Below are 25,757 nucleotides of genomic sequence, written 5' to 3'. Positions count from 1 at the left end.
AATTTCCCCCCAATTCTGTAAAGTAGAACAGTCTTACTTAACAGTCACAACATGTAACTCAGGAGTTACTTTGATAGATGAGCTGTGGCTTTAAGGTTTGAAACATTAGATCCTTATATAACATGTTTATTAAGAAACAGGATAAAATACTGCTAATAAGATTGATAACCTGTATAATGCTACAAAAAATGTATCTCTGGCTTTACAAATGATTTGTATTCTTATTTCTAACCCCAAACTGTGATCAAAGATGAAGTGCTGAATGTTAACTTATGTCCCTGTTGATGTTGAGGATTAAATATATCTTTTATTTTATTTTTACAATTTTTTTGTTGAGATATAATTCACATAATGAAAAATTCACTATTTTAAGATGAAAATACAGTGGTTTTTAGTGGTTTTACAATGTTGTGCCACTAACACAAGCATCTAATCCTAGGACATTTCCATCACCTCCAAAAGAAACTCCATACCTGGTTAGTCACTCCCAATTCTTCCTTCTCCCAATTCCCTGTCCCCCAATCTCTGGCAACAACTAGTCTGCTTTCTGTATTTGGATTTGTCTGTTCTGGACATTTCATAAAAATAAAATGTATTTTTTAAAATTTGTTTAGACACTACCAGAAACATCTTTACCAAATTATGCTACAAATTTGAAAGACAAGAGTTCTTTAGTTTCATCTCTCTATAAAGTTATCCAGGAGCCACAAAGTGAGGTAAGTACTCTAACAGTTTATTGTGCTAGTAGTATTCATTTGATTGATTTTTTAATTTGTTACTGTGAAAAATAACACATATATTAAAAAGGGTAAGAAAAGTATAGTTTAAAGAATTATAATATATATTCTGGAGTGTTTAGCTGATTACTTTTGAGAAGTGGATAGAGGGATAAGAGAAGAATACTTTATGTGCAGAAAAATGGCAGAATAAAAAAAATTATAATAAAATGAGCTCCAGTGTACCATCACCCAGACCAAGAAATAGAATTATTACCATATTCCAAAGCCACCTCTGAACATGTTCCTGCTCATCTACCTATGCATTATGTATGTAGGTATCTGTCTGTCTATCTATCTATATATCTATCTTGCTGGAGATAGCCTTGGAAAGTCTGGGTCACTGCATTCATTTATTCATTCAGCAAATATTTGTGTGCCCATTATGAGCCAGCTGCAGTGCTAGGCAACAGAAAATCAAAGATGAGTAGCACATGGTCTTTATCCCGTAAGAGGAAAGGGAGGAAATGTGTAAATACATGCTTTCAAGGCAATGCCTAACTGAGTCTAGATGGATTTGCACATGTTTTCCAGGTGTGGAAAGTAAAAGGACATTCCAAGCTGTAGGGATAGTATATGGAGGCCTGAGAAAATATGTGGAATTTGAAGAGTAGCAAGTAGTTTGGTCCTGCTGGTGTTTTTCCCAGTCCTTTCTTCTTTTCTCTGCGTGCCCCTCCACCCCACCCCGCATTTCCTTTTCTTTTTTAGATAGCAAGTTTACTTTGAAGGTGACAAAATGATCTATACTCCAGATTCTGGTGCTTATAAATCCCACCATTCATAGTAGAAATATAATAGGTAAGGATTGGAAATAGTGAGGAAAATCAAAAGGCTTGGCATTCAGATAAAAGCAAATAGGCTAATGCAGTAGTTAACAAGAGATGAAAGACTGTTGGGAACTGAAGCTGGAAAGGTAGGTTTAGGTTGTAACCATGGCGGGCCTAGAATTCCATCATAAGCAGGTTAGACTTTTTTTGTGCTGATGACTTGACCAGTTGATTGTTTTAGGAAGGTGGCTATGTGGAGGACAGATTGGAGAATGGAAAAAATGAAAGCAAGAAGACTAGGAGGCTATGACAACAGTGTAGGAGGGCTGTTGAGAACCTGAACTAGGGCAGTGTCAGTGGGAATGGAAAGAGGTGGAGTAGAGAGGAGGAGTATGAGGTATGCATTCTTTTTATACTTGAGTTTGGTAGGTGAAACGATAGGCTCTAAGACCACTAGTCCTATTATCTAGGGGTAAAACAACTTACACCCTGGCGTCTAGTCTTATGTGGACCTATATGCCTTTGGGATGAAACTATCAAAACTAGAGTCTTTTGTTATTTGAGTAGGTAACCTCTTTTGGAGGGTGTCTAGAATAACCCAGCTTCTACTGATTATTCCATAAAGAAGATTATAAAGATTATGAATTTTAGGTGCTGAAAAAAAGACTAGGGTTTATATTGATAAGACAAAAACTTTAACTGGAATAACTAAATAGAGCAACCTTCCTCCTTCCCAAAGCTACTTAATTTGTATAGTAGCTTGTTTTCTTGAAGGGTTTTAGTTTTTGAAGTATTTGGGTAGAAGCTGTCTTACAGTTTTCCATGTTTATTTGAGAATTATTTTACCAAATGGATCAAGTATAGCTGTGTGCTTTATTATTATTTTTTTAACAAATTAAGTCTTATTTATCATTTACTGATCAGTATTTTGAAAGACTTAAAAATTATTTCTCTAATGAAGTGTGTTTTAACCAGGCTGCTTTGGATAGAGGTAAATTTCTGGTAGGCTAGTTTGGTTCATAACATTTCTTTCATTCAGATGACAGTGAGCTCTGATGGCTCAGAGCAGTATATCTCAAACTATTTGTGGTGAAGTACCAGTTTAATATTTTTTTTCCAGTCTCTCACAGACCAATATGTGTACCTAATGTGTATGACAAGTATGCAACTCACATCACATGCGAGGTACCACATAAATTTGATAACCCCTAACTGATCCATACTCTGTTCAATAAGTCTGCTGATCACCCTCTTGGTTATTGCAGCCATATCAAGTTGCTATAAAAGTTTTTAAATATTTCCTCTCAATTTCTGTATTTATATTGTTGAGGACTGGTAACAGTTTGTAGATGGTCTTCAGTCCATGGACCACACTTTCAGAAGCACTGGTTTAGGAGGTTTTGCATGTAAGTTTGTTTTATGTTTTTAGCCTGATGAATGTGGTAAAGACAGTGTGTATTCTGTATTCTTAAAAAGACAACTCAGTCTTTAAAAATGTACTTAGAAGTGCTTCTAAAATATAGCAGTGTCTACTTTAACATCATAACCTTCCTTTTGCTCTTTAGAACATTTTGTGTCTTAAAGTGGAGATATTCCCAAAAAGTTGCCGTCATTGTCTTTTGGCATTTTTGAAATTTGGAACGTTGATTCTGCGGTTATCTGAAGTCTGGGAAATTTGGTATTTGGATTTTACAAGTAGTACTTTTTCATTATTCAGTTAAATTCATTTGATAAATATTTATTGAAGACATATAGTGTGCCAGAAATCACTTAGAAATGTAGCAGTGAACAAAACAGAACAAATTCTTTTTCTTATAGATTAGAACTTGTATTCTGGTAGGTGAAAGAAACATTAAACAAATACCTAAATGTATAATAAAATGTCAGTGATAAAACTGTGAAGATAAATAAAGCAGAGTAGGGGAAGTATGTGTTGGGACTGAGGAGGTGATGGTTGAATTAAGGTCTGAATGAATTAGAGGAAGAAAACTAAACTGGGGCAAGAGCTTTCCAGAGAGGGAGTAGTAAGTGCAAAGGCCCTGAGGCAGGTATGTGTGGCAGGCTCAAGAAACTGTAAAGAGGCAGTTTATGGATACAATGAAATTTCCTTAACCAGTGCTTTTATTTGACTAAGATAGGCATAGGATTAGAGGCTAACAATGCTCAAGTCTGTTATGAAACCAGGTTTTTTTTTGAAAAAACCGCATAAAATCTTCTAGGCATAGCAATCCCAGAGTGAGAGGAGGTCAGTTCATTGGCTACTGGCACATGAAGAGTAGTGCCCTCCAACTTTTCTGTATCTGTTTCCTACCTGTATTCTCAGTAACTGTTCAATTCAAAAAAAGTTTGGAAGATTCTCTTGTGAATTTACCCAAACTTAGCTCTTTTCCATCTTCTATCCCTGCTTTAGTCATTTAAAGGCATTTTTATGATACATTTCTGTTACCATTAAAATTCTCTCTTAAGATACAGCTTCTTACTTATGAATAGATTGTTGTAAAAGTTCATTTGTAACTCAGTTGTTTCAGAATTCAGAATGTATTTTAGAATGGAAAGAAGGTACATGATGTTTAGACCATAAAAAGGCCATTTAGCACATCAAAATATACTTGAGGTGCAGTTCTCTCTTAACAGTATTTTGAAACCTACCCACCGAGTATAACAATGTTTTCATGAGAAAATAATTCAAAAGTTCAAGCAAGACACTAGGAATACAGCATGTTCTAATGCTCCATTGCTTGTCTCAAATATATTCAGGTAGGGCTTCCCTGGTGGCGCAGTGGTTGAGAGTCCGCCTGCCAATGCAGGGGACGCGGGTTCGTGCCCCAGTCCGGGAGGATCCCACGTGCCGCGGAGCGGCTGGGCCCGTGAGCCATGGCCGCTGAGCCTGCGCGTCCGCAGCCTGTGCTTTGCAGTGGGAGAGGCCGCAACAGTGAGAGGCCGCATATCGAAAAAAAAAAAAAAAAAATATATATATATATATATATATATATTCAGGTTAGATAAGTCAGATACTGCTTGTGTTTCCCACATTGTATATTGTTTTATTCTTTTCCGACATTTTTCAGGTATGTTTATAAAGGAGTTAGAAAGCCTTGCCTTCAGTCAGACGTGGGCTGTGTGATGTTTTTGATTTCAGTTGATAGCTTCTTTGTCTCAATTTCCTTATGTAGAAAGTATACATGAGGGTAATGACATTGTACCATATAATATTGTGGGAATTAAATGGGTTCATATATGTGAACGTACTTTGCAAGCTGTAAAATCCTGCACAGATACTGGTATTTACCTCTAGTGTTTTGATATGCATAATTTCATCTAATCTCATTGCAATATATAACTTCTGCATCCCTTTTGAATCTGTCTTCATTTGGTTCTGCTTTCATAAACCAAAACTCCATTTAATTTTAGATTTTAAACCAGTTTAAAAGGCCTTTTGGAGTGTTTTGATTAAAATTGATTATGTGTTCATGCAGCCTATTGAATAAATTTTCAGCATAAAGTTTCACAAGCTTGCAGATAATTTTTAGACTATATTAATTGATTTAATCAAAGCTTTCCGTGGTATTTAGAGAAGACCGATATTACACCACAGTACAAGATTATCGACCCTGGTCCACAAAGAAATTTTAAAACTCCATCCTGAAAGCTAAACATTCCCCTACCAGTCTTTCTTCCACCATCCCCCTCTCCATTCTTCCAAATTCCTACCCTAAAAACTTTCCTTGCTATCTGTGAATGGGGTTACTTTGCCTCTGACCCTGCAGTTTCCTTTTGCCTTTGCCATGCCACAGTGGACACCTGTTGCACTCTGATGACCATTCTGAGAGTGGAAAAATGTTCCTTAACTGTCAGAAGATAGTTTTTCAATAGGAAAGACCAGTTTGATTTAGTCAATATTTATTAAAGTATAACTTTTTCTGTAATACTGACTTTAATTATACCCGGTTTGCTTTACATATTGAACTTTTTTGAAATCAAAACATCCACTTTAGTTCCTGTTCATTCCAATTATTGGCAGTAGAAAATCTGTTTCGTAAATTGACGTCAATCTATTGCCTAAGTTAGTGAAGTGAATGAACTCCCATTCGCTTAAAATATAATAGTAGCCTGCTTGTTTGAAAAGTAGCCCTGACATATTCGTTAATGACGTGTGTGATTATATATGCTTTAAGATAATACTTACCTATAAGAGTCTCTTATCTTGACTTTCTGATTTTTTAAAAAAATGTCTGTTATAAAGATACAGTCAGCTCTGTTAACTGGGTAGCTGGGGGAGTGTGGTGGGGGGAAAAAAAGGCTATCAGTAAGTCCAAATCAAGTTTAAAATAAAATGATAGCAACGTTTAGATCATCCAGGGGAATTAACCATGGTTACAGTAAGAAACTAGACCTAGGGGCTTTATATTATTCAGCTTCTCCCTCCACATACTGGTCATTGCTGTCCCATGCTGCCTAGTTATAACTCAGGAGGGCAATGAGACAGTAACTCCCTAGGACTCCCATTTCAATTTCTCCAACCCTGTAGCCAATCATTTATATTGACATGTTTTATCTGGAAGCAAGGACATTCAGGAAGGAACTTCTCACAACCTATCTATTTTAGGAATTTTAAAAGGTACGGTTTTAATAACAATACTACCTTCGAGTTACAGAATGTTTTAGAGTTTATAAAGTGCTTCAGTATACACTTAGTTTGCAGTTTGGCCTTCCACTAGAGTTCATTACTAAATAGCTTAGCTGTGAATAGTTTTGTGTTTCCAAAAAATGGAAACATTTGTATATTTCAGTAATTACCAATCAGGGAAAACCTTTTATATTTAATACATCAGTGTCATTCAAATACAGTCCAGTCCGTGAATGAATATTTTGTCTTTCTTGCAGTTGCTAGAACCTGTCTGTCACCAGCTCTTTGAATTCTATCGCAGCGGAGAGGAGCAGTTGCTTCGATTTACACTGCAGTTTCTTCCAGAACTGATTTGGTGCTACCTTGCCGTCTCAGCCAGCAGAAATGTGCATAGCAGTGGATGCATTGAAGCTCTTCTCCTAGGGGTTTACAATTTGGTTTGTATTTAATATAGTTAAAATGTTTTCTGACAAAAGCCAAGCATATAACCCTTTCAACAAAAATGAATGCATAATGGCAACTATTTTTCATTTTAGTAAAGCTAATATTTATTTTTAATACATCAAATGACTCGTAGCTCATTCTCCCAAAAATAACTTTCTGGAGGTTGAAGACTATATGGGCATACATACAATTATGTAAATATACATTTTTTGATTGATTGGAGACTAAAAATCAGTCCATTTAAATGATTTTATGGAGGTATCTGAAAATACCAGTGTTGAGTTTTCAATTTTTTAAACTTAAAATCCACTGTCTATAAATTGTCTATTGTGACCTTCACAGACAGTTTGGGAGAAAAGATCTAGTCTAATATCTACCAATAATAATTCTGTAAAATCTGGACTGTCTCCAGACTTCACACCATTCATTTAAAATATATAGTTTGCATTACTAATAGTGTTTGTATATTAAATAGTACAATATTCTAGATACATACTTAAGGTTTGTACTTTTTAAAGTGGAAAAAAAAATTTAAGGGTCATTTCATAATGTATTTCATAACTATGTTAATTGATTTAGAAAGTAGAACTTCTTACATGAGAAAAAATCAATGATTATTACCACACTGCGTCTGTATTTCATCCTTAAAACTATGTTACTTACATTTTAAGGAGAAGGTTAACTCCTAGTATTTGTGAATAATCGATTATCATAGTTTAAGATTTTAGCTGAATTTAAAATTCCTTTCTTCTCAGGTCTTTTTTTTTTTTAGACTAACAGTTTAAATTCAGCTTTTAAATTTATGTGTAAAAAATAAATATTGTAAGATATTTTCTTTCATTTTTGTAGGAAATAGTTGACAAACAGGGACATAGCAAAGTATTGAGTTTTACGATTCCATCTTTATCCAAACCATCTGTATATCATGAGGTAAGTGACATTTTTATCAAAGTAAGTTTATTGGTCCTAAGATTTGAAGTTGCTATAAATTAGGGTCTGGTTATTGAGACAAAAAATTTTATCAGTTTATTAGTGCCTTAAAAAGTATAAAACACCACACAAAGTATTGGCTATTCCCAAAGTAAAAATGGGCAATCAAAATCATTAAACTAAAACCTGATTTTAAAAGATCTATGAAAAGTGTTCATTTTGAAATGTTCTCCCCTTCTCCTGACAGATAAGATTAGATTTTTTATGTGTGGCAATTATGTATTTCTGGGGTAGAATTTTTAAAGTTAAACTATTTTGTATTTCTATTTGTAGTTTGTTTTGAATTATTTGTTAAATCTTTGAGCAGAATACTTAGTAGGCAGTCTGAATATTTCCAAGATGTATGATGTTCATGGCAGTCATTCTTACTGGTGTATATATTCTAAATACCACATCTTCAACAGAATGGTTTTTTCTTTATTCACATGTCTTTTCTTTAGCCTTCCAGCATTGGGTCCATGGCTCTGACCGAGAGCGCCCTATCCCAGCATGGCTTGTCAAAAGTTGTGTACAGCGGACCTCACCCCCAAAGGGAGATGCTGACAGCACAGAATAGGTATACTGTGGAGACATAACCTGCTATTGTACCATGCTAATTTTTTAAGAAATTATTTCAGTAGATTTATAAATAATGTTTAATGAGTTGTATGTAACAATTTTTAAAATGTTGAGTCATTTTATACAAGAGAAAAACACATCTTCCTGATTTGTCACTTACACTTTGCTTCAGATGTCATCTGGAACATTGAATTTTTAAGATAATTTTCATATGACTGTTACTTTTTTCTTTCAGTTTTGTATTCTTATTGGTGTGATTATATTGTACAGGTCTGTTTTGTAACATAATATCCCTCCCCAATGCTTGCTTAATTACAGTTGACTTCTAAGAATTCTCAAGATTTGTAAATATTCTTTTGGTTTATCTTTAGGTTTGAAGTGTTGACATTCCTTTTGTTGTGTTACAATGCTGCCCTAACTTATATGCCCAGTGTTTCTCTTCAATCACTGTGTCAAATTTGTTCAAGGTAAATTAAAATTCAAATGTTTTTAGTATTGAAATATGTGAATCTAGGATTGCTAGTTTGTTACATATCTAAGTTATTTTTGTTTTGTTTAATCATTTGCTTGAAACACTAAATAGGTTAATATAAAGCTCCACGTAGTTGACATACAGAAAGCTCCGTAAAAACACAATGAAGTCACAAAAAACACAGTGAAGCGGGTAAAGCTGAATAACATTTCAATAGAATATTTAATTAGAAAAGGATCATACTGTATAATTAAAAGAATGGAACTATTATGACCTTTCAGTTTTTGGCATGTGGTTGGTTTCTGTTTTCTTTGCTTTTTTATCTGTCTGTTTATCTATCTATCTATCTAGGTAGTTATTTTCTTTGTGCTCTAATTTGGTACCAAGAAGGAAGTAAGAGATACTGGTTTTTAAACTTTTCGTGTTAAAAAAAATTTAGCCAAGAGCTTGGTTAAGTAAATTATGGTAATCCTTGTGTATACTATGCAAATATTTAAGAATTCTGATTTAAAAGAGTACTTAATGATAGTATATATGGTGTGATTCCAGCGTTGACTGAATATGACCAGAATATTAACAATAGTTATATCTACTTGGTGGAATTATAGTTTATTTTAATTTTTTTCCTGTGTGATTTTTCTGTCATTCTCTACATTTTCTATGTTGAAGATGTTACTTTTTTTTTTTTTGTCCACACTGCATGGCTTGCGGGATCTTAGTTCCCCAACCAGGGACTGAACCTGCACCCTCAGCAGTGAAAGCGAGGAGTCCTAACCTCTGGACCACCAGGGAAGTCCTTGTTACCTTTTTTTAAAAAAACAAAAACAAAAGAAAACAAAAAAAACAAGGCGGAGAAAATGCCTTTGGTGATTCAAGTAAATAAGGGAAAATATAGAATTAAGGAACTTGTAAAATAATTTAGATTTGGGAAACTTATTTAGAAAATGTAGCTTTGGGGCTTCCCTGGTGGCGCACTGGTTGAGAGTCTGCCTGCCAGTGCGGGGGACACGGGTTCGTGCCCCGGCCCGGGAAGATCCCACATGCCGCGGAGCGGCTGGGCCCATGAGCCATGGCCACTGAGCCTGAGCGTCCGGAGCCTGTGCTCTACAAGGGGTGAGGCCACAGCAGTGAGAGGCCCGCGTACCGCAAAAAAAAAAAAAGAAAGAAAGAAAATGTAGCTTTGGAAAGTTAGTAAGAGGGAGGGTGCATAGAGCAATACTTAGAAATGAAGTCAAAACAAAACAAACAGAAAACCTAAATTGATTCTATTGAATAAGATAGAAAACCACATAGGACCAGGGAGAGGGAGAGGGAGGTAACAAGGCAGGGGGCTTATTAGAGAAGATAGAGAAGTGGAGAGTCATTCAGATATTTCCTGAATTGGAGCACAAGTACATTTGCTGCACCTTAGAAGATGGTACCAGTGTGCCATCTCTCTCACTTACTCTTTCTAATATGTTTCTTGTTTTAAATATTTTAAAGGCAGAGGTGCCCAGAGTTTTTGAATTTCACAGATCTGTAAAATTTCAAGAAAGCTGAAGTGGGTATTTATATGGTGTTGCCGACTTTGTCTTCTGTCAAGTCATTGTATTATAAATATCTACCATCAACATTATTTAATGAAAGGGGAGAGTATTTTAACATCCAAAAGGGGTAGAATGGAAGGGAAGGACAACAGTTTATAAGCCAAAAGTGAGATGTTTAGCATTCCTTGTTTCTCATTTCATTATGGTCCAGTGAAAATGTTGTTATGCACTAAAATGAGTGTAAGAACCAACACTTCAGAAACATTGGCTTAAGGAGTAGTTAGATGCAGGAACTTTTCACCTGTAGAGCTTAAAACACACTACTTTAAAGCAGTATTTTAGATGGTAGGACCCAGGAATATTCTTGAATATGCTTGAAGCTCTAACATTCTAATACATACAAATGTTCTAACACAACTTCCTAAATAAGGACCACTGTTGATGTTTTCCTGAAATGACTGATGGCAAAGTTAGGAAAGAACATGTGTCACTGGTTTCTGTCCTGTGTAACTCGAAGGCACTATCTTCAGTATAATTACTTTTATGTTCTGGGTAGAAAATTGGTAATATATCGATTTAACTAACCAGGGACTTAGATTATCCTTTAAGAACAGAAGTAAGAGCTGGTTTTGAAAACAAATAGAAACACCAATTACTTGAAAACTAGCTATAGGATTTTGGCCGAGGAAGGTTTTAGTAGAAACATATTACATTAATTCTATGCCACAAGAAACACTCTAGTATACTCACTAGCTATAAGAAAATGAGGGAGGAAAGAGATCTATGTAATTCAAAAGACTTAAACTATTTAATAATGCTAAGTCTTAAGCCACAGAACATGATGTAATAGGAACTCCATCAAATTTATCGTTTCCATCTTTTTTAGTTTGCTTTTGTTTTTGTTTTAGATTCCCTATTACTGTATTCTCAATAGTTTAAAATCTAGTTATTTATTTCTCTTAACTCTGGATTCCCTTAATCATTTATCAAATATTCTAATTATGGTGTACACTTTAAAGATGTATAGCAAAGAACTAGAAAGCACTAGTATCTAATCAAGCAAAGCCTAGTCCAGAGCTATGGAAGGAAAATTAGTTATAGAACTATGATGATAAGTAAGTTATAAATGATTATGATAGTTAAAGTACAAGAGATTCCTCATGATCTTAGTCCTGGTGCAGGTTTTCCTGAAGAATAAAATAAAGTGATCACACTGTGTTATGGCTAATCAAGTTGTTTTGGCCGTGTGGCAGTTGTTTCAGATTGCTGATTAGTTTGGTTGTTGATGATAATTATACCAAAATGATAGACTGGGTTATCTAGGAGGAAGGACACATAAATACAACCAGAAAAATTTCGTGGAATACCTGAGCTAGGTTCAGTGACAAATGTGTTCTGTTCTTTTTTTAACCTTCTGATTGTAATGAATCGTGGAATTAAAACAATCCTGGACACTTCCCACCCTCCACGCATACATACAAATCTATTCTACTGGTCAAAAATCTGTTCAGTTAACTATAAGCTTTGCTTCAGTTAACTGTAAGCAGACTGATGGCCAGCTTGATAGCCTGTGTTTTCCTCCTGCATATGTGCATGAACCACTAGAAGAGAGATCTGAAAGGAGGCAAGAGGTAGACTGAGTTTTAGTCAACAAGTTTTTATTTTCTGCTAGTACTAAATATTACATATGGCCCTCCTAAAAGCAACATACCCACCAATACTACAAATAAGTTTTATTAGTATATTCCTAAGTCCTCTAAATTTGGGGAAATAGTTTTTTCTTTTTTTCTTCTTTTTTGAGCATCTCTTTTAATACAATTGTGTTTAAGAAATGGCTTATCTTGCCTTTTGATGTAGAATATAAATATTAAAGATGAAACTGTACTAAGCTGTAAATTAAATTTTCCCCCATTGTCTAAGGGACTGTCCTGATTTTGTTCACTTGGTGAGTCACCTCGGTGACTGACTTGAATATGTACTGCTAGGGATTCTTGATCAGTGTATTTGTTCCTGTGAACCTGTAATGAAACACTGACCCACTCTTGATTCCTAAATCAGCCTTCCTGACCACTGAACAGATTTCTTCTTGTTTTCTGTCTATTAGGGACAGCTTTATGCAAATAAACCATCTTGTGGATTAATTTTCCTGCCTGATAAAATGAGAGAGAGAGAGAGAGAGAGAGAGAGAGAGAGAGAACAAGCTCTTAGCACAGTGTATGTCACTTTGTTATCGTTCAATAAATGACAGCTAGCACCCCAATGATGAACACACATGTTCACTCTAGATACACAGCCGCTCTTTCTTTTTTCCCACCTGTTTGCAGTTGCCAGCTGTTCTAGAGCATATCTTATACTAGGAAATTCCTTGTTGAAAGAACCTACAGTTGACTTTTCATTGCTTATTATTTACTTTGTACACCTTTCCACCATTGTAAATCTTCTCCATCCTTCCTTTACAACCCATCTGAGATAATCTCTTCTCCAGCAACTTGAGCACTATTTTTGTATATGGTATTCTCTTGAGGAAAGTGATAGAAGATGCAGCCTTTATTAGGCTCCTAATTTCAAAGAGCAGAAGCATAAGAACAGAAAAGTGCTCATTACTGTGTAGGAATTTCTTCCATTTTCTCTTTTCTCCCTTATTCCCCCACTTTTTCTGCTCTCTTGGCCTTCTCCTCACCTCCCCTCTCCTCACTATTTAAAAAGCAGAGCAGAAAAGGAAGAGGTTTTGAAATTGGTTAGTTTTATTTCATAGTCTATGTATTTTATCCAGATGGATACGAAATAGAACTGGACCAAATTTTAAATATTTCTCAAGTTAAAAAATAGAAAAATCATTGTTTCCCTTTTTTTCTAGCTAGTTTCTACTCACTGGTCTGATGATCTAATGATAGTAGTTAATCTATTTACTTTTCTACTTTAAGTTCTAAATAAATACTCTCTCCAGTCAGCCCCACTGGAATTGGGCTTTCTAATCATTTTGTGGTTTGTAATTCAGTATATTGAGAACAATCTCACAGGTTTTCTCTCAGTCTAAGAAAGAGATAGTATCTCTCAACAGAGAATGAGAATCATGGCAGTAGTTTCCCTACAAATTGATACTTAGAACTTCTTCCAGAAATGTATTGACAAATATGCCTTCTAAAAGGAATTTTATTTTATCATGGTTTGTGAATTTGGGAGATACCTATATGTGACTGCAGAGTAAGTTTAATATAGCAGTGGAGGTTAGGCCACTCAGCTGCTCTTCGTAAGGTCGAGTCTTATGTTTTGGATTTGTAAAGGGAAGTCAGGCAACTTCAGGATACCCTCTGATGAACAGAGGAGTCAGGCATTCATGTGACATGTAGCTTTGTTGATTGTTTTTGCTTTGTTCTGCGTTTTATGTAAATTCAGTGAAGGATCTATGTGAAAAGAATATCTTTGAAGAGAGCATTCAGAGTACTGATGAGTAAATCAGAATTCTTAATTATTAAAAGCAAGGACCGGAGAGGGCTTCCCTGGTGGCGCAGTGGTTAAGAATCTGCCTGCCAGTGCAGGGGACACGGGTTCAATCCCTGGTGCGGGAAGATCCCACATGCCGCGGAGCAACTAAGCCCGTGCACCACAACTACTGAGCCTGTGCTCTAGAGCCCGCGAGCCATAACTACTGAGCCCACGTGCCGCAACTACTGAAGCCCGTGCGCCTAGAGCCCGTGCTCCACAACAAGAGAAACCACCACAATGAGAAGCCCGTGCACCGCAACGAAGAGTAGCCCCCGCTCACCGCAACTAGAGAAAGCCGCGCACAGCAACGAAGAACCAAAGCAGCCAAAAATTAATTATTTAAAAAAAAAAAAAAAGGACTGGAGAAAAGAGGGTAAAGAGTTGCCATTATGAGTTATGCTGCAGCTGGCTAGCACTAGATTATTTTGGGTCTCAGCTCAATGTTACCTCCTTGGAGAGATCTTCCATTATCATCTTTTCTATAGTAGCACCTTCCCACCCCAGTTTATTTCCTTTTAGCACTTATAACACTGTTATTACCTTGTTTGTTCACTTGGTATAGCCTGTCAACTGCTGGAATATCATGAGGTCAGGAACTTTGGTGTTTTTTTCACTGCTGTCTCCTTAGAGTTCAAGAGAAATGCCTGGCATACAGTAAAAACTTAGTAACTATTTGTTCAATGAACGAATGATAGATGATCTCTTCCACTTCAGATTTGTGATCCATTAAGTAAAATTATGATTAAAGGAAATAATTCAGTTTTTATTTTTTAAAAATTTTTCATTGATAAATGAAAAATTCCTGAAGTCACTTGCTACAGTTTGGGTAAAGTTTTAGTAGTTATTAAAAACTAACTGCTAAAAAACAAACAAACAAAACCCCCTAACTGCTATGATCTGAATGTTTGTGTTCCCCCCATCCCCAGATTCTTATGTTGAAATCTTAATGCGCAATGTGATGGTATTAGGAGGTGGGGCCTTTGAGAATGGGATTAGTGTTCTTAGCCAGATCTCTCTCTCCCCTTCTGCCATGTGAAGATATAACAAGAACTCTCCAACCTTGAAGAGGGCCCTCGCCCGACCATGCTGATACCCTGATCTTGTGATTCCAGCCTCTAGAACTATGAGAAATAAATTTTTGTTGTTTATAAACTACTCCGTCTGTTGTATTTTGTTATAACAGCCCAGACGGACTAAGACACTAACCCTTTGCACTTCTGAATAAAGAAGTAAATACAGCCTTTAACAGATAACTGCTTATTTCCTTATAGGTAGTTAGTAGAGAAAACAAGAGAACCTGGAATCCTATTTCTTTTGTGAATTGAGAGAACTATCTCTCTAGTTCTTACCTAAAGTAAATTTAAAAGTTGATTGACCATCCTAGAGCTATGGCAATGTTGTTTTTTAAAAGTTGTGTAATAACAGCAATAACTTATTTTTCTGACCATATTCTCTTTCTTAAATCCTATACTTCTTTCCTGATTTCTAAACCTGTGTATCCAGTTCAGTAAACATCTTCATCAAGATGTCCCATAGATACCTTGTAAGAGTTAGAACTCTTTCTCTTGCAACTGACTGATACCTACGTAAAACTACCTAATATCAAAGGGAAAATTTTTGGCTGTTAGTACTTGGGAAGAGCAGGGATGGAACTGGCCTCAGGGTCAACTAGATGCAGAGGCTCAACTGTTATCAGGCTATTCTCTCCTCTCTCTCTCTTACCTCATTTTCATCTGTTGGCATTGTACTTTTTTTTTTTACTGAAGATAGGCTTCTTCTATGTGGTAAGAGCAGTGACCACAGGCAGCTAAAAGCTTACATTGTCTTCCTTTAGTGAACGCAGGAAAAAGAGCATCTCTCCCAGGTTCACTATGAAAAACAATCCAGCAAAAGTTTCGATTGTGCCATCTGAAGCTTATACAAACCCCTATAGGGCCAAGTTGCATAGTAGCATTATTGGAAGAGTACTGTATCAGGTTAAATTTTGGTTTGGCTGTTTTAACAGAAATAATGGTAACTTAAATAAAGTGGTTATTTTTCTTTCACATAAAAGTCCAAGCTGATAGATGGTCTGAGGGCAGATTGGCTCTGTTTCTAAAGTATTCAGGCTCCTTCTTTCTTGGGATTCTACCATTCCCTATGGTCTTACTCTTGTCTGTATGGTGATGAATCACTACTATTACATCTGCCTTGTATCCTGAAAGCAGGGAGAAAGAGAGAGTGGAAGGCGCGCGGGCTTCAGTGGTTGTGGCACGCGGGCTCAGTAGTTGTGGATCATGCGCTCTAGAGCGCAGGCTCAGTAGTTGTGGCGCATGGGCTTAGTTGCTCCGCAGCATGTGGGATCTTCCTGGACCAGGGATCGAACCCACGTCCCCTGCATTGGCAGGCGGATTCTTAACCACTGTGCCACCAGGGAAGTCCCCTCTTATGGTATTTTAACATAAAAATTTTCAATCTATCTGAAATTTATTAAGATATACTGTATGAAGTTTGAGTCTAATTTTAGAATACTTTTTTGGAGCCTGCAGTTTGTGTCAAGAACTTTATCGGGAATAGAGGATCATACCACTGAGCTATTCATGATGAATAGTGCTGAGCTTCATGTTTTATGGTAACCAAAAATCATTAATAATTTGGTCAGTAATAATGATTGATCAAAATTAGTGAACCAACTCTGATAATCTGGTTCACTTACTTTATATTAACATACCCCCAGCTTTCTACATTTTTTCCCAGTCTAACTTACTCAGTAAAATGTTACAGACAAACGTTCTGTTTTGAAAGATTCTTTGTTTCATTGCTGTTTGGTTTGTTATGAGAGCATACCTCGTACATTGTTGGCTTATAAATGTTAAAAAATAAATTACCTTAATTTTTACTAATTTTACAAATATATTTATTTTGGTCTTTCTAGAATCTGTGTTTGTGGATATCCTCGACAACATGTAAGAAAATACAAAGGTATAAGTAGCAGGGTACCGGTTTCTTCAGGATTCATGGTGCAAATGTTAACAGGAATTTATTTTGCCTTGTAAGTTTATTTCATATACAAAGTTAATCTTTGATCTCTTTGGAAAATTATAGTCTGTTATTTTATTGTTGCTATATTATAATCTCAATAAACAATCAGCATATTTTTGTGAAAAAAATATGAATCAATATCTTGATAATAGTTTTATTATTTAAAACATATCTTTTAATATTCTAAAGAATTTGTAACCAACTAAAACACTTCATCGTCTTTCTTTAATTCAGGGACAGAATGAAAATTAGTGACACCTAAATACACTTACAGTTTCTTTCTTCATTACTCAATTTTTTTTTTGCTGTAATTTCCAAGTAGCAATTTTTCCCTAATGAATATCCCTTTTCCATTTCCAGAAATTTTAATTCTTGAGAAACATCTTAGAGCCTCTTTCATCAAAGTTTATTATGAATTTGCTATTAATTTCTAATATTGATGCTCAGTCTTACTTGATACTTGAGATATTAGTATTTTTCTTTGCACCCTTTTACTACTTTGTACTTCTCTTACTACACATATCTTACTATACTTTATATTATATTCACTTGATACCTTAATTTTCCCCAGTAGATTATAAGCTTCTTAACTGAAGGCAGAATTTATGATCTTTGGGCCAAATCTGGCATGCTCCCTGGTTTTTAAAAAGTTTTATTGAAAAGCAGTGATATCTGTTTGTTTATGTATTGTCTGTGGTTGCTTTTGTGCTACAGTGACAGAGTTGACTAGTTGCAGTGGAGACTGTATGGCCCACAAGCCCAAAATATTTACTATCTGGCTCTTTAAAAAAAAGTTTCTTGACCCCTGTGTTAGACCATTAGTATTGTCCCACAGCTCTTAGATGCTCTGATCTATTTTATTTTCTCTCCTTTTTGCTTTGTGTTTCTGATTAAGTTCTGTTGATCTATCTTCATGTTCATTGATTCTTTCCTTGACTATGTTGAGTCTACTAATGAGCCCACTGAGGGGGTTCTTCATCTCTGTTACTGTGTTTATCTCTAGCCTTTTCATTTGGCTTTTTTTATAGTTTCTATCTCTCTGCTAAACTACCCATCAGTTCATACATGTTGTCCCTCTTTTCCACTAGAGCATTTAATATATTAATCTCAGTTATTTTAATTTCCCAAGTAAGTACAACATCTGAGTCATCTCTGAATTTGGTTCAGTTGGTTTTTGTCTCTTGATAGTGGGTTGTTTTCTTCTTGCTTTTTGTGTGCTTTGTAATACTTGATTGATCATTATTTTGTTCATGGGTAGGACAGTAAAGATTGAGATAAATATTATTTATGCCTGGAAATGGATATGCCTCTTTTCTAGGATCCTAGTAGAGTTTTTGTAGGCAGGAGTGAGCTGGGACTGGATTCATTGCTGCTATGATTACCTATATTGCACCACCTACTCCAAATTCCTTTTATGTTACCTGCTACTTATTGCTGGAGAGTTTTTCCTCAATACTCTTGCTCCGTCCTCAGCTTTTAGCTTTCCGGGTATGTCTGTACCTCAGAGAGGGTCTCTCTCCGTGTTCTTGCCCCTCCTCCAGCAGTAGAGTGCTGCTCCATGTTTCTAGATGTGTACTAGCCTGGTTGGGGGTGGGAGGGAGGAGAAGTGGTGTTTTCTGTTGTCCTCGTCTAGCCTCAGTTCTAAGCAGGCCCTATGTCCCTGCTTATCTGGGTGGGAGTTCCTCAGTGGTCCTGCCCCTCCTCCAGTGGTAGGAGACCTCTGGCCTTCCTTCTTCTCAGCATAGGATGATTTCCTGATCCTCCCCTACATGCAGAGGCTTTTTTTCTTTTTCTCTCCCTCACAGCGAGAGTGAGTTGGTCTTCACCTCCGCCCTCGGGGTGAAAGGGTTTTTCTGCTCTTTCCCCAAAGGCTTTAAACTTTTGTTCCACTGAAAGTGTCTGGCTGGATCTGTCTGGTGTCTTTCCTGCTCTGGTGGCCACTCTTCTCCTTCAGGCCTGCACTACCAAGAGCAGCTTTCTCTGGTCCCCCGCCCTGTGCTTAGTTTTTCTTATGAGTGCCTAAAGGTGGTTTGTGGAGAAGAGCTTATGAGTGGGTGTGACGTCCCCTTGTATCTGCTTCCAGAGTTTTTGTACTGGCCCACACCTGGCTTTTAGAAATTTGTTGAAAAGTTTAGCTGAATTCTTTTTACCCACCTGCATTGTGGCCTCACTCTCTTCAGGGGCACCTGGCTGCCATTGGGTTTCGGGCTACTTGGTTGCCCTGTGACCTTAGCTCCTTGTTGGATTCATGAGAAGTTATGATTTTGTAGATTACCTGGCTTTATCTTGTTTTTAGGGTGAGAGCAATGCTGCTTCCATTTTTTAGGCCTCACTTGCACACTTGATGTAATTCACACTTCTTTATTTTGTTGTCAGATGAGCAAGTGGTTATTTCTCTGTCCGTTCCATCATTTAGCCAATTTTTAGGAAGAGTTTGGCCATATCTTTGAAAACTAATATACACATGCACTTTTTTCCCAATATCTCTGATATTTGCAGCATATGTCACGTACACTTCTAAATGACTATGTGAATGCAAAGAAGTAACTACTTAGGATGCTGCAAGCCACAGTAGTTGTAGATTTTCGTTAAAAACCATGGGAGTTACAGAGAAGTTTGACCATACAGTGTTCTGAACATTATTCTAAGGTATATAATTTATTATGCTCTGACTTGTTTTGAAAGCGTAAAGTGCTTTGAGATTGCCTAGCTTTTTGGCTATCTGTTCTATAAATAGACATGTTCTTTAGAGAAGAAATTACATCTGTAAAATTTTCTTTGCTATTAATAGGCTTTCAGATACAGTTGAAAGGAATTCAAAGATTTAGAAATATATATTTAATGAGGGTGGAATGCTAAGCAATGTGCTAATACGATCTATTATTTTCTTTATTAAAGATAAACAATTTCTCATTATATCTTGTTCAGTTATATAGAATTAATTTAAAGTAATTATAATTCATTTAATTTTATAGTTATAATGGAGAATGGGATCTAGCTCAAAAAGCATTGGATGATATTATATACAGAGCCCAGCTAGAATTATATCCAGAGCCATTGCTGGTAGGTGTCTCACTTATTTATGTAAATTTTGTAATTTAAAATTTCTCAATTTAGAACTATAAATTGAGAAGTAGCCATTTGTAGTGCATTAATACATTATCAGTACTCAGTGATTCATGTTCCTGTTATAGTGGAAAAATTTGTTACTCGAAAAAGGTATATATAATTTGAAAATTTCATTAGGCTAATGTCTTAGCCTGATATGAATAGTCATTTTCACTTCTAAGAATATTCTCATTAACATGCTCAAGCTGCATTTATTAATTAGCATGAGGCATTTGGAAATATAGTTTAGTATTTTGGAATTTTAAATTTCATCACATATATTTTTAACCATGTTTCCTTCTGCGTTCTTACTCCTCATTTTAGAGGATCTTATGAAAGATCTTGAAGGAATTATTCTTTTTAAAAATCTGTTAAAATTTAGCATCTTGGGATAAACAACATGGTCCTAATGTCTTACACAGGGAACTATACTCAATATCCTGGGATAAACCATAATGGAAGAGACTATAAATAAAGAATGTATCTGTCTGTGGATAACTGAGCGAGTTTGCTGCACAGCAGAGGTTGGCACAACATTGTCAATCAGCTCTACTTCAATAAACAAATTGAAAAAAGAATTTAACATCTTGTTTTATCTAAGGGTATAATAATACATCTGTTTAATGCCAATCTTGAACTATATTTTTCCTTTTTAGGTTGCCAATGCAATACAGGCTTCATTGCCTCATGGTGCCATGAAATCTAGTAAGGAGGGTACAAGGTGTATTCAAGTTGAAATCACACCAACTTCCTCTAGAATATCGAGAAATGCAGTAACCAGCATGTCAATAAGAGGTCATAGGTGGAAAAGACATGGTAAGAAATAAAACACTCCTCAAATTAGAGGATTGTTATTGCTGTCCCCTTCTTCTCTGTACTTAAGGTGCTGTAACTTCTAAATGTGGTAAATAATATCATAGTGGCATGGAATAAAGAGCTGTTGGATCACCTTTAACTTTTCATTTCTTATCCATGAATGGCAGGCAATAAGAATACAGAGCCCCTTGTGTTACATATACGGATGAAAATTTATTTAAACATTGTATTGGCTCTTAAATTTTATTTCAACACAGTACGAGAGTAGGAAATGCATTTTTCAATTATTAATACATTTTGGGTTTCTATTCACAACTATTTGCAAATATTCCTTAATGTTTCTGATTTTTCAACTTTTTAGCAGGTAAACTTGCATATTGAAATGGAACAACCAATAGGGACTTTAACATTTTCTTCTGGACATCTTGGTAAAGAATCCCATGGTATTGATACAACTCTAGGCATTTGTATTTTCTAGAAGTTAATTTTCTTGTAAGATTGTTTGTTTTAGTATCCCTTCTTGACTGCTTCATTTTATTATTTAAAAATTCTACTGGAAGTGAATTTTATTTACCATGACCTTCTTAATGCTTTCCATCTCTCTCCGTTCTCTTATAACTTATTATTTTTTATTTAATTTCTTATTCTTTTTATAACTCGCCTCCTACCTAGAAGTTGTTGTAGTCGGCAAGAATCAGTGTAAGGAGATTACTATCACTTTCCTAGAAGTTAACCATAGAATGGGAAGCAAAAAGCCATTTCTTTGCTCCAAGCAAACATATATATTGGAGTAAAACAAAATCGATTGTCTGTTTTCTCCTTGCTACAAACTGCAATGAAAATGGTAGCTCCTTTTGGTATATTTGATAGTTCCAGTTGTCTCTATGATATCTATAGTGAAAATGCAAAAGTGAGAAGAGTGAGATTATTCACTACGAAATAGAAAGTTGATGATGAGAACAGCTGCCATTGTTTCTACTCAGGGAATCTAGGAGACAGTATGTCCAAAAAAAAATGATGATGAAATTTTCCAGCTTAACCAATGATCATTTTCAATCTTTTCCTTTTTTAAAGTAATGTGACCAATTCTCGAAAGTCCTTTAGGAAGTCACAAAAGAGGTGGTAAATATTTGCCATTATCAAGGCAAATTATGCTACTGTTTAAGACATATAGTCAGCGTCTAAACATACATCAGTTTCTTCAGTGAAAATTATGCTACAGTTTGGGATTAGATTACAGGTAGAAAGTCATTTAATTAGATATCACCATGTTCCCCTAGAGATCCGTTTTCTGTTTAAGCATTAGCAAGTGAAAATATACACAGAGGCAATGACCCAGATCATATGCGTCTGTTGTGGCCATAATTGCTCCAAAATTACCACTACAGGAAATGCAAGAATGAATTTTAATTCCTTTTCACTTACCCTTCTTTCTATTTAGGTGGACATATTGGGAACTAGGGGAAAAATATAGGTCCTGCAGTTAAAAATGTGAAATATTGAAGTTTAATTGTATTTGCACATATGTATGTGTGAAAGAAGATTTGTGTATGTGTCCATAAGTGCATTTAATGGAATAAGATGTGTACTGTGCAATAAAATAGAAATAATTTTCCAGAAATATTGTATAGCAGTAAATTACCAAAGCAAGAAAAGACTACTTCAATATATTGTATATACTAGATTCTTACATATCTTCCAGATTTTATATTGGCTACCACTTGAAGGGTTGGCACAGTGTCTTAAGGCTACAGCCTTAACCTTACTTGTCACCTGTCTCCCTACACTTATTCAATCTTAACAACTCTTAACACTTGGGCAACTCCTGTTTATGATAAAAAAAAAGTCAAGGATGAGGATTTAAAGAGCACGAATTGTGAAAAGCAAGTCAGGCGCATGTAGAATGTAGCTAAGTCTTGTTTACCACTCTTCTGCAGTGTGAATTCTGTTTATCCAGTGGACTCTAAAATATTCCTAGTCCAGGGTCCTTATTTATCTCTACAGGTAGGTTGCATTCTCCCTTTTTAGAGTAGTCTTGGCTTTCCTTCCTAGAGCAGTATTTTTCATTGTTACCCTGTTTTGCTGAATTGAAAGCTTTTCTGTTTTTCATCTCCATGGTCCTGATTCCTATTTGAACACCTTATCATTGTCCTGGGCTCTAGCTGACACTGGCTTCTTGTGGGGAAGATAGGTATCTTTACTATAGTTTTTAAATATATAGATCATTCTCAAGTTGTAAATGGATTTTTAAATTATATTTGTTTATATAAATTATGTTTATTATATTACATTCACATGTGAATTATATATATATTATAACAATTTTATTTATACATTAATTTTTGTGGAAACTATGTTAAAGGGCATGTGGATTCCAGGGTGATCCACAAAAACCTTATGATCTTATAATGTTTCTGAAGCACAGCACTGTAGCATGTAAGCTTAGTTTATGACTGTGTGAAAACACATTTAGAGTTTCTTTGTTTCATGGAATGCTAAATGTGTTTCGTGTTCCACCTCTATCCCTACCATTCCCTTCCCACACCAACCCTCCCAGGAGGAGGGATTTCTTCCCAGACCCTGAACTGTATCATACGGTAGGAATATGGAATATGCAACTTTAAGGCAGTGATGATGAGGGTTGGGGAAGGAGAAGGGACAAGAAACATGAACTTTAAGGAATACTCTTTTTTTTTCTACTCCTTGTCTTTTTCCTTGTTATTGCTAGTGCTGGGAAAGAAGAAAGCAATTGGCCCTTTTTTTTTTTTCTTTTCTTGGATCTCTTCCCTTTTTCTTCTCTTTTTCTTTTATTTGTGTCTTTTTAAAAAATTGAGATATAATTGACATATAACATTAGTTTCAGGTCTACAACATAATGATTCAATATATGGATATATTGTGAAATGTGATCACAATAAGTCTAGTTAACATGCATTTCCACACATAGTTACCCTTTTTTCCCCTCATGATGAAAACTTGTAAGATCTTCTCTCTAAGCAACTTTCAAATACACCATACAGTCTTATTATTAACTATAGTCACCATTGCTGTACATTACATCCCCAAGACTTATGTTTTTATAACTGGAAGTTTGTACCTGTTAATCACTTTCACCCATTTCACCCACTCCCACTTCCCACCTCTGATCTCTGTATCTAGGAGTTTTTTTAGATTCCACATATAAGGAATCTCATATGGTATTTGTCTTTCTCTGTCTGACTTATTTCTTAGCATAATGCCCTCAAGGTCCATCCATGTTGCTACAAGTGACAGGAGTTCCTTCTTTTATGGATAAATAATATTCCATTGTATATATACCACATTTTCCTTGTTCATTCATTTGTCGATGGACATTTAGGTTGCTTCCATATTTATGTCTTTATTTATTGCCTCTCTCCTTTTTTCTCCATTTTCCATCCTAGCTGGGGAGAAGAGGGGCAGGAGTAAATGAGGTTGTCCCACAGAAGCAGCCAAGCAGAACTTTCTTTTTTTCTTTCCATCTCCCTTTTTCATTAAGGAATGTAGATAATTAAGCCATTAGTGTGTTTGCACATCTGAGTCACCAGAAATTGCACACGCAAACAAATACATTAAATTGGAGCAGTTAATCACATGTATTCTTTTTATTATTTGTAACAGAAAAAATCTCTTTGTCTTTACAGCCAAAACCAATTCATGGTTTAGTCTTTCGAAAATTAATTTGGAACAATTTTAATCATTTGCATTCAAAAATTTTTTTCTGAGCTCTTTTAGAATGTATCAATATTTCAGGATTCTCTGAAGCTTCACAGATCTGCCATTCTTTTCTTAAAGTTAAGAATTTATCTATAGTTTATATTTTAATGGAAAATGTCCTTTTGGAAGGTAAAAAATTACTTTAGCTTTAGCATTTCCACACATTTCAGAACATATATCCCTTGCCATCATCTTATTATTGTTAAATAACAACCCAAATTTCTAGAATTATATTTTGGACGGTTCAATTTTTAAATTATTATTATTAATAGACTTTATTTTTAAGAGCAGTTTTAGGCTCACAACAAAATTGAGTGGAAAGTACAGAGTTCCCATATACCCTCTGACCACTGCCCTCTGTCAGCATGCTTTATCCGCCCTGACTATCAACATCCCAAGCCAGGGAGATGTCGCAAGGCCCTGTAATTTTAATTCTGATCAGACAGTGACTAAATAGGGTGATTTTTAAAGAAAGGTTGGTTTCAGCTGAAGTATTGTTTTGGAGAGACATGTTTGAGAACTAGTGTGTTTGCCTGATTTTCCCCACTTTTCACTTAATTATTTTAATATTGTACTGGCATGGCTTAACTTAATGTTGTGTTTTCAGACTTTTTAAACTTTGTGTATAAATTTTTGAGAAAGGTTTAATGAATTCATAATTCCATGTCAATACATATGTTTGGAAAGTAAAATTACAATGTAGAGTTGCTGCTTTTGACTTTCAAGGGTCATAGTTTCAGAATTAATAGCTTTATATATATTTATATAGATTTGTTTATATAGATTTGTTAATTATTTTAAGCATATTGTGTTTCACTTAGTGTGTATTTTTTAAATCTAGATTTTTGAGCCACCTACAGATTGAGGGCTATTTAGAAGTCATAATTTGAAAGTAAAATGCAATTAGAGAAAGATAATAATTGAATAAAGATTTTAAAAATCATTAAGTAAGGTAAGAGAAGAATGTGAGTAGATTATGACTGTCACAAGAATCAAAATTCCAATAAGAAAAATAAGATAAAACGTGAAATAATCAATTTTTTAAATTAATAATAAAAATGCAGTTTTATTTTCTTAAATATTTATTACGTTTAAAAAATAAACAGAACTAAAAGGAAAACAGAAGGTATTTCTTTATAATTATGCTTCTGTTCTATAGTTATTCTTAAATGTTGCTTCTAAAGCTATTTTCATTATCTACCATTTCAGCTATGAGAGCCCTTTTTCTTAAATCCCTGAATGATTCTCTACAAGATTCTATTATACAATCTATACTTATTATTTCCTTGTACTTTTCCATTCCTTCTCCTCTCCCAGAGCAAATTTAATTGCTATTTTTTTTCTTTGTCTCTTTCCTCACCACCGCCACCATTATGACTCACTCTTCCACTTTTTAAAAAATTATCTATATTTGGAACAATGTAACAACTT

The 25,757-nt window shown here is 35.2% G+C and overlaps 1 protein-coding gene across 4 annotated transcripts in view; it reads left to right on the top strand.

The window, feature by feature from the left end:
* The window catches only part of HYCC1 (hyccin PI4KA lipid kinase complex subunit 1), an 80,833-nt gene that overhangs the window by 39,982 nt on the left and 15,094 nt on the right, over window positions 1-25,757 (top strand). For 3 of the 4 annotated variants that reach the window (XM_004263441.3, XM_033440390.2, XM_033440397.2), the window contains exons 3-10: window positions 615-716; window positions 6,428-6,607; window positions 7,464-7,544; window positions 8,045-8,160; window positions 8,534-8,629; window positions 16,561-16,677; window positions 19,643-19,730; window positions 20,432-20,591. In XM_004263441.3, the coding sequence (XP_004263489.1) occupies window positions 615-716; window positions 6,428-6,607; window positions 7,464-7,544; window positions 8,045-8,160; window positions 8,534-8,629; window positions 16,561-16,677; window positions 19,643-19,730; window positions 20,432-20,591 (940 nt within the window). The remainder of the gene's footprint in view (window positions 1-614; window positions 717-6,427; window positions 6,608-7,463; window positions 7,545-8,044; window positions 8,161-8,533; window positions 8,630-16,560; window positions 16,678-19,642; window positions 19,731-20,431; window positions 20,592-25,757) is intronic. The other variant, XM_033440394.2, reaches the window with a different exon arrangement.

The sequence above is a fragment of the Orcinus orca genome, chromosome 9, assembly GCF_937001465.1.
Source record: "Orcinus orca chromosome 9, mOrcOrc1.1, whole genome shotgun sequence".
Lineage (NCBI taxonomy): Eukaryota > Metazoa > Chordata > Mammalia > Artiodactyla > Delphinidae > Orcinus > Orcinus orca.
Note: the sequence above shows the minus strand (reverse complement) of the source record. Positions and strands in the feature narration are given on the sequence as shown.